Genomic DNA, 16910 nt, shown 5'->3' with positions numbered 1-16910 from the left:
ATCCAAGGGAAAAATCTTTTTGACTGCCTTCTACAGAACAACATATAATTTCTCCCATCCAACTGGATAAATGAATGAAGCAAACGGTAAAGTGCAGGAGGCTGTGACTTACTGGATAGATGATTAAAGAGCTAGCACATGAATGATGGTTCGAGTGTCCTGTTTTTGCACTCTCATTCTAGGATTCAATGGTTTCAGGCCAGAATCTTACTGTGATGAAGTTCTATGCATTCACCAGCTCCACAACACCTGGAGCAACTGGCCATTCTTCCTAGCCATTCTAGATAATAATATTTAGCAAGCTCTGCAACATTTGTCACAGTGAGGCCCAAACTTATTCTCATCCAAAATCAATGCATTTCTGCAGGCATCACAGGCAAGTGATTTGAGTTGAAATCTGGGTGGTTTACAGGCTCTCTCAGCCAGGATCTGCCCCAGCTGAGGTCAACCAAACCATTAGAGGCTAGCAAATGAGCCAGCCATTCTTACTCAACACCTTTCACAAGGATGCTGTTAGGCCCATCGGGTCCACACCTCCTCCAAAAGACAAACCGCATCGTCCCATTCCCTCTCTGTTTATTTCCCCGTAGTCCTTCTACTTTATTCTTTCTCATATGCCCATCAATTCTCCTCCTATTCTTTTGTTGCTTATTTACACTAGCATACAAAATCAAGATCAATCTGAATTCCAGGAGCAATGAGGCAACAGCACCAACTGCTGTGCCATTGTCTGTATTGCCAATAGGGATTCCCACTCCTGATTATTATCAATCAAAATTGATAAATATGGATAGAGATGGAAGAAGGGCGATGAAATTCCAAAAACTGCAGATGCTGGAAATCTGAAATAAAAACAGAAAATGCTGGAAACAATCGGCAGGTCAGACGGCATCTTTGGAAAGAGAAATAATTAACATTTGGTTTTGGTATTGGTTTATTATTGTCACTTGTACCGAGGTACAGTGAAAAACTTGTCTATCAGAGGTCCTTCTTTGGAATGTTGACTGTTTCTCTTTCCACAGATGCTGCCTGACCTGTTGACTGTTTCCAGCATCTTCTGTTTTTCTGGAAGAACAAATCAGGTTGTTGATACCCAAGTGTAGAAATTCATTTACGGACGGTGGCATTTGCAAATTCCAGCACCACTAAAAACTAATGGAACCGAATTTCAGAAGGTGGAGCAACTATTAGTGGATGTGCATGTTTTGTGTAAAAGACAAAGCTGCAAAATCTACTTTCAATACCTAAGCTCTCACTCATGAAGAATGTTCACTCAGATGAGGCCGTTGGTACCTGGTAAAAACTGAAAGCACAAGTTATTATCTCCAGATCAGACAAAAGAAGAGGTAGGTTGGAATGAGGAGACAGACCTTAAAGCAATGGGAAATAAATAAAATCATGTATCTCAGCCTCCTCATTAAATCTCTCACAAAACCAACAATTAAGGAGCGCCTGTTTGATCTCTGCTTGTGCAGGGTTGGCTGCTCTCACCTTGAGTATGACAATCTAAGCATTAAAAGTTTACATCTGCACACTGGATTACAGACAGAGCATTAGTTGGAATGCTTCAGCTGAAAGTATCAAGTGCCCCTGCAAGAAGTGCATGAATGAATATATAACCTGACTGGCTATATGATCCATGCACATGGATAATCTGCCAGTATTTTCCACAAAGGATATTATATGAACACTCACTATTTAGCTTAGCTTCTGGAAGACAACTAGCACTGAAAGAGTCATACATCAAAAAGGACAAATAAATTATAGAGAGGAAGCAACAGAAAACAATGTCATAGAGCTCCATGTACAATGGAACTATTTTTAATTAATTTTTGCTTACAACTATAATGGAGACCATTTGGCCCATTATGCTGCTGCAAGCTCCCAGCAGAGCAATCCTATCAGTTTCACTCTGATTTTTCCAAGTCTCCTTTGATTCTACTTTTGCCACTTACACAAAAGGGAAATTTTTGCAGTCACCAACTAGCTTACCCGTATGTTTTGGATGTGGGAGGAAACCAGAGGACCCAGCAAAACCTTGTACAGTCACAATGAGAGCATGCCAACTACTCACAGACATCATATAAAGTCAGATTGAACTTGGGTCCCTGGAGCTGTGAGGCAATAGTGCTAAGTCCTGCACCACCATGCCGCCCTATGAGTTTTCAGCATTGCTGTCAAGAGCAACATTTCCCATCCCTAAATGCCCTTGACAAAGTAGTGGTGACAACAGAGTGGTTTGCTGAGCCATTTCAGAGTTCAGTTAAGAGCTACTGGTCTGGAGTCACATACTGTGCTATAACACTATTCAGAAGACATCTCATCCTACATTGCTTCCATAATGACAAGCTCAGGGGCTGCCAGCAGGCACCTTGGCCTACATATATTAGCCAGGACTTCCAAAAAATCTTGATGCTCTATCTCTCTCCTGCATCTCCATCACTCTATGGAATGCTTTGCCATGCTCTTCACCTTTAAAACCATCTCCATAAAACTTACCAATGACCTTGCCTTTGGTCATCTCTTCTGACTCTTTTGGCACATCCTAAATGAGCATTCTCATATGATGCTACATCGTGAGTGTTGGTGGGATATTTAACTTGGCTGTCACCTGAAGATCATGCACAACTTCTTGCTGCTGGGATGTATCTCAGTGATCAAGAGTGAAACCCTAGTTGCTTTTCTCTTTTGCTCTCTCTGTCAGGCCCTGGACAGCTCAAATGTTGCTTACCACTGGTGTTCCTCACACAGATAAGTATGCATATAGCTTAATACCGCTCTGGAACACTTTCAAGATGACACTGAAACACAATAACACCCCTATCGTTACAATTTGGTGACTAGAGTACTTTTGTAAAAAAAAATAAATTTAGCAAACGTAATGAAGTAGACAAATCTAATTAGTGCAATGGAAAGCAATAGGATGCAGATTCCTAAATGGTAGTGGGTTTGCATTTTGTTCCTGGTTGTCAAGATATGAATCCAAGCAGGCTTGACAGAAGAAAGTGAGCTTCTCAAGATCAAAATATTGGGCATTTCACAGCTGACAGCTAAAGACATGCTCATGATCTCATTCTGCAATCAGTACAGTACAGAGGGAGGTACAATTTCAAAGCTGTATGAGTGTCAATCTAAAGTATAATTGTAGAACCATTTGTAAATATTATTCCAAATCAAATTCTTGTTTTGGCATCCTGATACGGAACAAGCTATAAAAGTCAAAGGTAAATAGGGATTAGATGCTATAAAAAGAGCCTGTCACTTTACATTACATGTTATAGAACATTTGATTAAATTATCCTATTTTCAGCTATCATTAGATATAACTTAAAACTGCACTAGAGTTATTTCTTTTCTAGTTAGGTGTACTCAGAAATTGCACAATATAGTTAGGTGATAGGTAACATTTTGAAATTGCCACATGAAGGTCTAAGTGGTCTTTACATGTATGTAAGATATGAAAAATTAATCTTCAAATATACATTTTAAAAAAGACAATATCTGCTTTAAAAAAGACAAATTGAGGCAAACCAAAACCTTGATCAAAAAATAAACTGCTGTGCACACATCCCTGGAAGCCCATCATTTCCTGACCAACATTGTACAGTCAGCATACAAAGTCTGTTAGATTGAGTTTCAGCAGTGTGGCTTCTTGTTTGATGATTTTATTGGTGCAGGTTGACTTCTGACAGTGCCAGAAAAAAAAGTGACAGATTGCCCAGGGCCAGATGCTCCACAGTGAAGGCAGCAGAGCAGCATTTTGTCAGGTGGCAGATGGGCGATGGGATTTTTTAGAAGACATCGTCACCTTGCCCTGGATCTAATGTGGGCTTCAGACTATAGCTGTTGAATGCTCTGATTCACAAATATCAACAACTTTGTTCAAGTTATCTGTAGCCTGTAGATTATGGGTGATGAGTACTGTATAAATATATGTACATGTACTTGAAGGGTCACTTTCCAACTACCTTGCTTATGTCAACATCAAGGATCATAAATCCTGTCCTATGACTAGTGGATGCCATGGACTCTTGATCCACACTTCTTATTATCTTCCAGTAGGTCGGCCAAGTGTATATACTTTTGTAATCAGCCCCGAACTGTAAATTCTTTACATGCAATCACAGTAAGGAATTAAACCTAAATTGGATCCTTCCCTCATTCGAAGAGCACAACTCTTAACAGAATAATGCACACAGCTGGAACTGCTTTGAGTCTAGGGCACAACTGGACTGCCTTTCTAGTATCAGAGAACAAAGCTAGAACCCTTCAGATCTACGCAGCTCAGTCCCTTAATGGGTAATTCATTTACTAATCATGCCAACCAGAACACCGTAGTGGAGAAATAAATCTATGATTGGTCTTCGATCTGAATGTAGTTATTTTTCTTGTCAAAGTAAATGCTTCAATCTATTCGGTAACATATTGACTTTTATTTTCTAAAGCTTACAGACACCAGAAAAAGATTTAACCACAAAAACTAAGCAAATTTTATAAAATATACTGATTATCAGTACATGCTAGTTCAGAATATATTCAAATATATAAAATATATTTCATACATATATATATATATGTGTGTGTGTGTATATATATATATATATATATATATATATATATACACACACATACATACATATACACACACACACACACACACAAAGTGGCAAAAGAAAAGTATCCGAAACAAGAAAATTACTGAGTTGTAAATTGGAAAGAAAGTAATAGACATAACTAGTATGGAAGTGGTTAAGTTACTAGGCTAACAACCAGAGTTCTGGACCACTGATCCAGAGGCATGAGTTCAAATCCCACCACGGTAGCTGGAGAAGTTAAATTTAAGTAATTAAATATTATAAAAAGATAGTAATTCATATAAAAAAATTTGCCTCTGTAATAGTTCACTAATGTCCTTCAGTGAAGGAAATCTGGCAGCTTCATCCAGTCTGACCTCGATGTAACTCCCGACCTGCTGATGGTTGAGTCCTAAACTGCCTCCTTGGTTCAGGGCCAATTATAAATGGACAGTAAATGTCGGCATTCCCAGCAATATCCACATTCCATGAATGAATTAAAAAAAAAACACACTTCAGCTCACCTGTTACAAATAGTTTGTGGTTTTAAACATAACATTACAAACTCTCTATAATTAACTAAACTCTTGAATAAATACACTTTCATCAAAGAATTGAGTGAAATGAGCAGATGCGTCAGCATTGGTGAGAAAGGCAACTGGGGAATGCACAGCATTTCAAGGTGTTGGTGAGGATACTCAGAACCAGACTTGATCACCTGATAACCTTGGAGTTTCACAGAAGTTTGGCGAGAGTCGGGGTGAGGTGGCGATGAGTGGTGGGTGGCGGGATAGGAGGTGGCAGTGGAAATGGTCTGCAGTTTAGAAGATAGGGCAATAGAACATAGGGTGAGCAGTCAAGCCCTACAACCAGTTCTGGTGTCCTTCCTTCAGAGTGGGACAGGTTTTGTTACTTTTCCAAGATGAAACAAATGCAGACAAAGGAGAATGAGGATGCACTGTTCTTGTGGAAAGCCTGAAAATCCATCCCCCTTCATGAAAAGGTGTAGGCTTTCCACATTTGCTTTATAGTGTTCAAGATAAAAGCAACTCCACCACGGCTCTGGCTAAGTTTGTAGTCTGAAAGCTTGCATATTTGGAAGATGATGGAGACAACAGTATGCCATCAATAACACAGGCAAGAATTATCACTCACACAAGCTGATAATTCTACCCAGCCCTAAGAACATAAGAAACAGGAGTAGGACTAGGTTAATTGGCCCCTCAAGCTGCTCCAACATTTTCTATGATCATGGCTGATCCAATCTTGGTATCAACACAACTTTCCTCTCACTCTCTCCAAACCCTTGGACTCCTTGCTGTGGCAGTTTAAATGTCTGTCAATCTCCATGTTGAAATATTCAATGACTCTGTCTCTGCAGCTTTCTGGGGTTAGAGAATTCCAAAGATTCACAAAGCTCTGACAAAAGAAGTTCCTCCTCAACTCCAGTTTAAATGTGCTATCATTTGTTATAGATAATCGCATTAGGGAAACATCCTCTCAGTAACCCCCATCAGAATCAGAATCTTATATGCTTCAATAATATGACCACTTCTAACTTGCTAAACCATTCTTCACACATCAACCCTTTCATCCCAGGAATCAACCTTCTGAAACTTCTCTGCATTGCCACCAATGTAAATCTATCATTCCTTATGTATGGAGATCAAAACTGCACACACTGCTCCAAGTGCTGTAAGCAGCTCACCCACACTCTGTAAATTTGCATCGTAATTTCCCTACTTGTGTTCTCCATACACTCTTCTCCAAGGTTGCCACCAAGAGGACCCGGTCTTCTGCTGCAGAAGTGGGTTCCAGTGTACAAAAAGTGAAAGCTTGCATTATACAGCACCTAGTATTTTTAAAACATGGATGTAGGAAATGAATCAGTCAATTTATACACAGTAAGGTCTGCCAAAAAGCAATGTCACAATAAACAGATGATATGTTTAATCGTGTTGGGTGAGAAATAAATATTAGGCAAAATTCCACGGAGAAATCCCATGCTTTCTTTCAAATAATGCCATGGGACATTTTTTTTAAACCCATCATCCTAAGAGGAGATTGGGCCTTGATTTCATATCCCATAGAATACATGGCACCTTTGACAGTGAAGCAGTACTGTCTTGGAGGCTTGTGTGCAACCCACTTAAGAACAGAGATATCAGAGGTATTTGTACTTACTCAGTCCCAGAAAAGAGGAAGTTTAAAAGGCCAAAGATACATCAATCAAAATTTGATAATGAGCAACAATAAGATATTAAGATATGTGATCAAAGATACAGAGTCATACAGCACGGAAACAGGCCCTTTGGGCCAACTGGTCCATGCTGACCAAGATGCCTCATCCCAAGCTAGTCCCATTTGCCAGCATTTGGCCCATAACCTTCTAAACCTTTCCCATCCATGTACCTGTCCAACTGTCTTTTAAAACTTGTTATTGTACCTGCCTCAACCACTTCCTCTGGCAGCTCATTCCACATACAGACCACCCTTTGTGTAATAAAAGTTGTTCCTCAAGTTCCTCTTAAATCTCTCCCCCCTCACCTTAAACCTATGCCCTCTAGTTCTTGATACCCAAACTCTGGGAAAAAGACTATGCATTCACCCTGTCTATGCCCCTCATGATTTTATACACCTCGAAGATCACTCCTCAGTCTCCTATGCTCCAAGGAATAAAGTCCTAGCCTGTTCAACCTCTCCCCATAAATCAGTCCCTCAGGTCCTGGCAACATCCTTGTAAATCTTTTCTGCACTCTGACCAGTTTAATAACATCTTTCCTATAGCAGGGCGACCAAAACTGAACACAGTACTCCAAGTGTGGCCTCACCAGTGTCCTGCACAACTGCACCCTGACCTCCCACATTTTATACTCAGTGCCCTGACTAGTGAAGGCCAGTGTGCCTATAATAAGGGTTTAAGGAAAAAGGAAAATGGATCAGCACGTAAGAATAATTTGCAAGGCTATGGGAGTGAAATTGATAGGATTGCACTAATAGAAGTCAGTATAAATTCAACAGACCAAGTATTTCCTTTCCATGCCATAACAACTTCATGATTCTAAAAATAGGGGCAAGAAGGCAGAGAGGTTTAGGAAGAAAATTCTATACTTTAGAACCCAGGCAGCTGACGCTAATGAAGCAATTAAAACTTGGATCAGGCAAGAAATCAGAATTAGAGGAATGCAGAGCTCTATCTCAATAATCGGGTGGCACATAGGAAGAAAGGAGAAAATGAATTGTAGGGGTGGGGAATAGTGGAAGTTTGAGGTAGTAAAACTTGTTCTACATTCCAAATCTGTATTAAATTTCCACTCACTGCGAAACTCAGTTGAGCCTGCTCATTTTTTTAAACTGAGATAAACAGATAATTTTTTAGTTTACTCATCTTTTACATGCATGCATCTGCAATCCACCCCCCTCCACACAGACAAGTGCATTCTACAGGGTTTCTTCAAAATACAACATAATCTACAAAATGGAATTTCAGTGAAGGCAATAATTAATCCACTTTGCTGTTAAAAGTTTCACAACCATCCTAACAGAAGCTGCACATTTATCACAGACAAGGTTAAAAAAGATAGGGAGCAAAAGCAGGAGAAAACGTGGAGGTAGGGAAAAAAACCCAGCATATAGCAAGAGCACAAGCAAGATCAAGGTAATGACACAGAGGGTGAGACGGACAAGACTTTTGGCCCCAGTCTACATAATTTTCTTAAATGCCACAAACAGTTGTACTGAAGAGACATTGATATGTAATTAAGCACTTGTGGCTATAACTACCCATGTCTTTCATCTGGAAATGAAAAGGTCCTTTGGGGAATCAGTCTCTAACACTGTGGTTATAGTACCAGCAGCCTTTAAACTATCGTAATCTTAAGTGCACAGCAGGTCTGTCACTGCTGTTGCTCTCGGCAAGCCCCAGTCTTTTTCAGGAGGGGATGTTGTGTGCTCAGAAAGGCTCCCTGGGTGCCACAGGCCAACAGATGGGAGGTGGGAAGCAAAGGCAGAAGGCTCACAATAATGCAGGCCACACATACTATTGTAGACATGGTCATTTCAGGGGAGCTCAGATTACAGAACATGGGGCAACCCACAGCTTCCCCTGCCCCCAACACAGCCCTGCCCCCATTCCATCTATAAACTTTTGCTTTGTAAATATTGTGGAACTGAAGCTAGTGGCAACAGACAGATGGGATACAGAGGATTACTGAGGCCTTTAACCCTTTAAAGACTACTGTAAATTACAAGAATAAACAAGACTCTATTTTTCCATTTTCTCATCTCTCCTGATGCTGCTGCCTATGGCTCTCCTATTCCTTACTGAAGTGGCTGCTCTTCATGTCTCCATCTAAGACAGGTCTTCACCTTTGTCAAACACATAAATACGTAGCCAGTTCAGACTCAAAGAAATGTGAGTCTACGTGTTTGCTGTTTGATTAAAATTTTCTGATTCTGAAAAAGTTGCCTGGGTTCCAGGTTTCTACAGTTCCTTGGCTCTGTAAGCTTTTACAAAGTGGCGAGTGTCACCAAGATAAAATGAAAAGAGAATTAGAGATCTCTGGTAGAGGAAGTGACAGTAAACCAAAAGCACATTTAATGAAATGTCCCCCGAAAGTATCAAATTAACTGAAAATTCAGCACTTTGAATACCCACACAGTTTCTCTGGCATCACCCAAGTACAGGAAAATTCCAAAAATCTGGCACCCTCAGGACTTTGATGGTTCTGGACTGGTAGTTTTTCCGGAATGTGGGATATCTACATTGTCTACGTGAGTTTTAGCAAGGCCCTTGACAAGGTTCTGCATAGTAAGCTGGTCAGGAAGGATAGATCACATGGGATCCAAGGCGAGCTAGCCAATTGGATACACAATTGGCTTGCTGGTAAGAGGCAAAATGATAGTGGTGGGTTGTTTTTTAGATTGAAGACCAGTGGTGCACTACAGGGATCGGTGCTGGGTCCTCTGTTGTTTGTCGTGCATATTAATGATTTGGATGAGAATGTAGGTGGCATGATTAGTAAGTTTGCAGATGATACCAACATTGGTGGTACAGTGGACATTGAAGAAGATTGTTTACGGTTACAACAGGATATAGATCAACTGGGAAAGTTGAATCAGTGGATCAAAACTGTGACCAGCCTTCCAGGTGTGGCCTTACCAGTACTCTGTATAATTGTAACAATGCCGCCCTATTTCTAAATGCCAATCTTCTTACAATAAAGGTCAATATGCTCTTTGCCTTCCTAACCACTTGCTGCACCTGCCTACTAACTTTATGATTTGTGCACAAGAACACTTAGATCCTGTACTTTGCTCATCTGCAATCTTTCTCCATTTAGATAGATCTTCCTTTGGATTCTTCTCACCAAAGTGCATGATCTAATTTTTTCTGCATATTTCACTACATTTGCCAAGTTTCCGCCCACTTGCTTACATTTTACACTTGCTTACCACCTACAATTTTGTGATTTTAAATTTATTTTGAATTCCCTATTTGAGTAATATCACATTAGTGGTCATCACATAGCAGTTATCCTTCTGCCTCACACTCAATATAGTATTGTTTCCTCCATGTTAGAAATTGTTCAAATGGAGGGGTAATGGAGAACCTACTCTTTCACCAACCAAAGCACTTAACAACTTACCAACTCTTGTGCCAAATGGTCAGAGGATTCTGTGCATTGACAAATTAAATGTTTCATAGAAGCTTTCGACACCTAGGAATATCACACCCTGCTGTGGAGGCAGAATTAATATTCAACATATACAGATTGTAAAAGGAGGAAAGGGACAATTACCTTCACATGGTGGCCTTCCATATAGCGTGTTGCATCCCTGAACAAACGGTACATGATGAATCCATGTGGATCCACACTGTCAATGAGTGGATATGCTGTCTGTGAAAGGTAAATTTGCAGAGATATTAACAACTATCCTAAATGTAGATTAAAGTTCAAGTCAAAAATAAATAGAAGTGAGTCAACACAAAACCAATCCCAACACATATACACCATCTAACCTGATACTGAAATATAGTTGCTGGACACAGTGAACTGAGGATGAGGGAATGGAATTAATACAAGGATGTGAAGAAGTTGTGAAGTTTGACATTTCTACCCTGGGAGAAAGATTCTGACTATCTACTCTTTCTATGCCTCTCATAATTTTATAAACTTCTATCAGGTCTCCCCTCAGCCTCCAATGCTCCACAGAAAACAACCCAATTTTGTCCAACTTCTCCTTATAGCTCATACCCTCTAGTGCAAGCAGCATCCTGGTGAACCTCTTGTGTACTCTTTCCAAAGGTTCCACATCCTCCCTGTAATCAGGTGACCAGAATTACACCCAATTTTGAAGAGTCAGGGGAGCTCTCTGTCAACCAGCATCATATAAAAAAAATCTGGTCCTTATCACACTTCTGTTTATGGTAAGAACCAACTGCGTGACATATTTCCTGCATTATTGCAATGAATATACATTCAATAACATACATAATTGACTGTAAGACATTATGGGGCACTCTCAAGTCATGAAAAGTGGCAATACAAATGCATGTTTTAAACATTACTCTGAATAACTGCTTCCAAACCACTAAAATTCATTGGAATTACTGATTAGTTATGAAATGTGGGGTTAAAAAGCCACTGTGCTGCTGCTAAGTACAGTCATAAAGACATACCACTCAGAAACAAGCTGTCAGACCATTGTGTCTGTGCTGGATATCAGCTAACTATGTATTTCAATCCCATTTTCCTGTACTTAGCCTGTGGTCCTCTGTGCTATGGCATTTCAAGTGCTCATCATCTCTCCAAGTGCATATTTCTTAAAAATGTGGAGTGCCTCTACCACACTCTCAAGTAGTGCACTCCAGATTTCAACCATCCTCTGGATGAAAAAATTCTTTCTCAAATTCCCTTGAAATCTTTATCCCTTACCTTAAACATGCTCTCTGGGTATAGACACCTCACCTAGGGGAAAAGTTTCCTATTATCTACCCTATCTATGGCCCTCATAATTTTATGTACCTCAATCTGATCCTCCCTCAGCCTCCTCTGTTCCAAGGAAGACTAACCCAGCCTTTCCAATCTCTCATTGTAGCTGAAATGATCCATCCCTGCAATATCCTGGTGAATTTCCTCTGGCCCTTTCCAATGTAAACACAACCTCCCTATAGCACGGCAACCACAACTGCACATGGTATTCCAGATGTGGCCTAACTAATGTTGTGTGTAGTTGTACCATAACCTTACTACTTTTATATTCTGTGCCCTGGCTAATTAAAGCAAGTACCCTGTATGCCTTCTTAACCACCTTATTTGTCTGAGCCACTACTTTTGGTGATCCTTGGACATGTACATCAAGGACCCTACGGTTCTCATGGGGTCCAGCCAATTGTTGTGTACATCCTAGGCTTATTAGTGCTCCCAAAATGTATCACTTCACACTTTTTAGTATTAAATTCCATCTGCATATGAGCATAGTTGGCAAATAAACTCCCTCCCGTAAGCAGGCATAAACCTGCCATCCCACATTCATCGTTATCTATTCCAGAATAAGTATATCGGTTTTGCATCATTTCATTTGCAATCTTGCCTTGAAGAACATTTTTGAAAGTTGAGCAGTGAGCATAGCCTGAGATTGAATCTGTTGCAAAAGTATTTTTGTTATCTGTCACATTTCCCATATACTGGCTACATACCAAACAATGTCAGCCCACAGTTCAGTGAACCCAACAAAAGACTCGTATTTATGTCAGACCTTCCATTACTTTACAGTAAATGAAACATTTTTCAAAACTAAAAAAACAGAAAATGTCGAGGATACTCAAGAGGACAAGCAGCATCTGTGGAGAGAGAAATAAGAGTTAATGTTTTGGGTCAGTGATGTTCCATCAGAATTGGAAAAGTAAGAAAACAAGAATGTTTTAAGTTACAGAGAATGGGGGGAGGAGCAGAGAAAATAAAGGGAATGTTTGATAGGGCGGAGACCAAGATAGTCCATCTGATGCCACTGTTTATAATGCCATCTTAGAGAGAAAAAGGTTTGCTCATTATTCATAGCTGATCTGTCTGGAGTCATGTAAATAAAGGAAGATGAAACTGTGAGATGCAGAACACAGCTGATTATGGAAATCTAAAATAAAAGAAAATTCTGAAAACATTCAACAGATCAAGTAGCATCTGTGGAGTGAGAAAAGGTGGACGACCTTGTATTAGAATTCACACAAATAGGAAGGGCTTGTTGTCTGAAATTGTGGAATTCAATGTTGAGAGCTGAGGGCTGCAACCTGACATGGTGCTGTTCCTCAAGCTTTGTGTTGGACTTTGCTGGAACAGTGTAGGAGGTGTGTGAGAGAGAGCGAGAGATAATTAAAGCTCAGCTCAGGCAGGTAACCTCACAACAATTGAATTGTCAAGGTATAGAAAGCTACAAACCAAGTGATGGTAAATGGAATTAGTGTAGATGGGTACTTGATTGTCAGCATGGAGATGGTGGGCCAAGGGGCCTTTTTCTCTGCTGTATGACTCTAAATTCACTTTTCAGCACACGATCTATAACTTTGCATGTTACTTCAGCAAGTCCACTCTAAATGCAGTGAGAGGTTTTACCTCTGATCCCTCTACCAACTACAATAAATGGACCTCATCATATCATAGAAACATAGAAAACCTACACAATTCAGGCCCTTCGGCCCACAAAGCTGTGCCAAACATGTCCCTACCTTAGAAATTATTAGGCTTACCCATAGCCCTCTATTTTTCTCAGCTCCATGTACCTATCCAAAACTCTCTTAAAAGATCCTATCGTTTCCGCTTCCACCACCGTTGCCGGCAGCCCGTTCCACACACTCACCACTCTCTGAGTAAAAGACTTACCCCAAACATCTCCTCTATACCTACTCCCCAACACCTTAAGCCTATGTCCTCTTGTGGCAACCACTTCAGCCCTGGGGAAAAAGCCTTGGACTATCCACATGATCAATGCCTCTCATCATCACCTTAGGAACATCCTTCCTATTCACCTATTCAGGAGCTCCTCTGTTCCAAAAGCAAAACAATCCTACCCTATCCAATCATTCCTTATGGTTGAAGTCCAGTCCAGGCAACATCTTTGTAAATCCCCTCTATACTGCCACTTGTTCTAGTTATGTGGTGATCAGAACTGCGTTCAGTCCTCCAGCAGTGGCCTATCTTGTGCTTTATCAAGTTCTAGCTTGAGCTCCCTGTGCTTGTACTTTTTGCCTCAGCCAATAAGACAAAATATCTCAAATGGTTTCTGAAAAGCATTAGTTACCAATCCTGCTCTCTTCAGGGATCACGCACTTTGTCCTTATGTTCCTCTTCATTTCTGAGTGACCTAACACATAATGTGCAGTACTTTAGTTTGCTCACCCAAATACATTACCTTTCACTTCCCCATATTGAATATCACTTGTCACTTTTCTGCTCTCCTGATATCACTGTTGGATTCGACTGTTTTAATTAGTTTTTTTAACAATTATAGTGTTTAATACACCTCAAGCGGCTGCACAAGGAATGGCCGGTTCCTAGCTTATTGGTTCGTCCATCAGGTGAATATGTGTTTTCTCATTGGTTGGTTTGGCCACAAGTATCTAATAGGTTTCCTGATTGGACTATTGTTAGCTAAGGAGTAGCTCTTATCTCAGGTATAAAAGGTGTCGTTTTTTTTTGTTAATCACTCTCTTGCTCTCTTCCCCCCCTTGGCCCTAGCTCATCTTTAGTTCCTTTTGTCTCGGCTCATCTCCTAGTAGTAAAGCTAGTGTTATGTGCTCTGTGGCTGTTTCTTTGTTTTAAACTTTTCCAATAAAACTTTGTGAAGCACCAAGTTGTTTTCAACTCATTCCTGGACTCCTGAAAGAACCTGCGGATTCGAAAGTAACCGGATCCGACATCACCTTGATGTCTCCCTGCAAACCTTCTTCCTCACTTTCAACCACAATGACAATTTTTGTATAATTTGCAAATTTTAGTCACAGCCCCTATGATAGGAATCCTACCCCATTCTAAAAATCAACCATAAAATATATATTTCTTTCATAGCTAATTTACTCCTCCGTATCTTGGCTGAAGTTGAATTTGGAACTGGTCCTGCTCACCTACACATTTTTCAGTTATTCAGCATCTTGAGCAGGGGATAAGGTTGAAAAAGAAAAAAGGTAAACACGAGCATAAGGTAGCATGAAGGATTATTAATCACGTAGTGAATTCAAAAATACATGATAAACTCACCATTCCTGTTTCTGTGGTGAAGATAACAATTTCATACAGTGGAGCCAATTGCTGGAAAAGGTAGTCTATACCTGGCCTCTTCTTAAACCGCCAGCCTGTGACTAACTTGAAAGAAGGATAGAAAGAGTGAGTCGATTAAAACACTACTGTTTAGAAATGTTGAGGCCAAGACCCCATATTCAGTGGGCAAAGAAATCTAATAGTACTACATTGAGAAACTTTGGGACTTCTCTTGGTGACTTGGTCATAATTATCTCTCAACCTAAAGGGAACATCACTAAAATTGATTATCTTGCAATGTCACTATCTCAATACAGTTTTCAGTGAGCCAATAGTCTACCGTCTTTCCTCCATTACAAATAGAAACCTCTATAGAATTATTTCATTGGCTCCCATGCACATAAATACATGCTTTGAATACTACCATATAGCCATATGATACGGGACAAATAATTGTACACTTTTCACAGTTTACTTCTTTATCTGCCATCTCCCATAAACTAAGATGCAGGCTCATAAATGTCAGTTACACTACAGAGTCTCAAAGTACTCGATGGATTGGCCTTGACAATAGGCATCAGCTGGTCACTTGCTTTCAGAGCTTACAACTCGATCACGCCTGATACCATGCTAGTTTTATTCTCTCTCTCAGCATGAGTCATCCGATAGTGAACAGGACCAGAAACTTTGAATTATTTTCACATTCTACAATAAGGGTCACTAAGGCCAATTATACTACCACAGAAGCAAAGATTGTCTGCAGAATGTAGAGTCTAAAGTCTACATTTAGTTTCGAGCAAGAATGCACCAACATCTGCAGGTACCTCAGATGATTCAGATATAGTGAAATGAAAATCAGATTCAAGGATATTGTTAAAATGAAGAGTATCATGCTAAGGCAAATATCAAAACAGCTCAGGGGTATTCATTCTTTGTTTCTGATGTGTTCCATGGAGTACTGAGGCCAGATATGGAATTTAATCCACGTTCCCATTAATTTGCACTTTTCACAAGATGTAGAAACAAATCTTGATCTTTCTACTCATGATTCACCGACCTGATAGACTGCTACATTAACATTCCTTTCTTAAACGTCTCACAGGACAATTACAGGAGTATAAACATGAAAGAAATACATGTCCAAAAATAAAAAAAAAGTTCTTGGACTGAACTATCTGGAGTACACATGCAGCCCACCAGCTATAATTTAGACACTTATTCTATTCTGTTCCTAGTATGGACCATAATTAATGGAATAGAATGGAAATGTCTTCATTGCAAAGAAAAAACCTCACAGGGATCTGATATTGGAAGTATAGTTTCTGATGCAGTAATTGTTAAAATAATGCACTGGAAGCATGCTGAGATCTTTTTTCCCTTATTCTATACTTAATGTTTAACATGCAGGAAGACTATATGACTCAGGCCTTTGAAACGATACCATGATGTTGTGTGAAGAAATTTAATCTGAACTCTAATGGCACCATCTAATCAAATCTGTTTGTGTCACCAGAAATGGAGGGAACCCACAACTCTCATTCTATACCCACAACAACTTTTACAATCTGCAAACTCAAAGTTGACACAATAAAACAGTACTTCCAAGAATAATAAATAATAAGAGTTCTCATAATCTTGCCTAAGGACAAGTGCTTTCATTATACCTCTACATTGTTAAAAAGTACTGTAATAAATATCACTGCAGTCCCTCCCCTCTGAAAAGCAGCATATGGGGAGTCCTCACTCTTTACAACCACCTGCTCCATACTCAGGTGCTCATGTTACATCGGACTGCCCACTCAACAGGTGTGGGTTTCAACAGATACAATGAAACACTTAGGCACACTGACACAAGAAGAAGCCAGTCTGTGAAGTCAGTTGATCTAGGCCCAACATGGGTTGGCAGCAGAGATATGGTAATTGGTCTCAGTACTTCTCTAATTGGGTATGGAGGGACAAAATCATTACTGGTCCCCGTTTCACTGTCTGACTTTGGAAAAGGATGGAAGCATCCTCAACGTCAATGCCCCCGGTAACAAAGAGAGTGTTTATAATAAGTGAAGAATCATTAATACACAAAGAA

General features: G+C 40.0%; 1 protein-coding gene across 2 annotated transcripts in view; it reads right to left on the bottom strand.

Moving 5' to 3' along the window:
- timm50 (translocase of inner mitochondrial membrane 50 homolog (S. cerevisiae)) overlaps nucleotides 1-16910 on the bottom strand; it is a 113621-nt gene that overhangs the window by 14121 nt on the left and 82590 nt on the right. For both annotated transcript variants that reach the window (XM_052044391.1, XM_052044392.1), the window contains 2 exons: nucleotides 14828-14932; nucleotides 10376-10474 (listed from right to left, as the gene is read on the bottom strand). In XM_052044391.1, coding sequence (XP_051900351.1) covers nucleotides 10376-10474; nucleotides 14828-14932 — 204 coding nt within the window. The remainder of the gene's footprint in view (nucleotides 1-10375; nucleotides 10475-14827; nucleotides 14933-16910) is intronic.

The sequence above is a fragment of the Pristis pectinata genome, chromosome 35, assembly GCF_009764475.1.
Source record: "Pristis pectinata isolate sPriPec2 chromosome 35, sPriPec2.1.pri, whole genome shotgun sequence".
In the NCBI taxonomy this organism is placed as follows: Eukaryota; Metazoa; Chordata; class Chondrichthyes; order Rhinopristiformes; family Pristidae; genus Pristis; species Pristis pectinata.
This window is presented reverse-complemented; position numbering and strand designations above follow the sequence as displayed.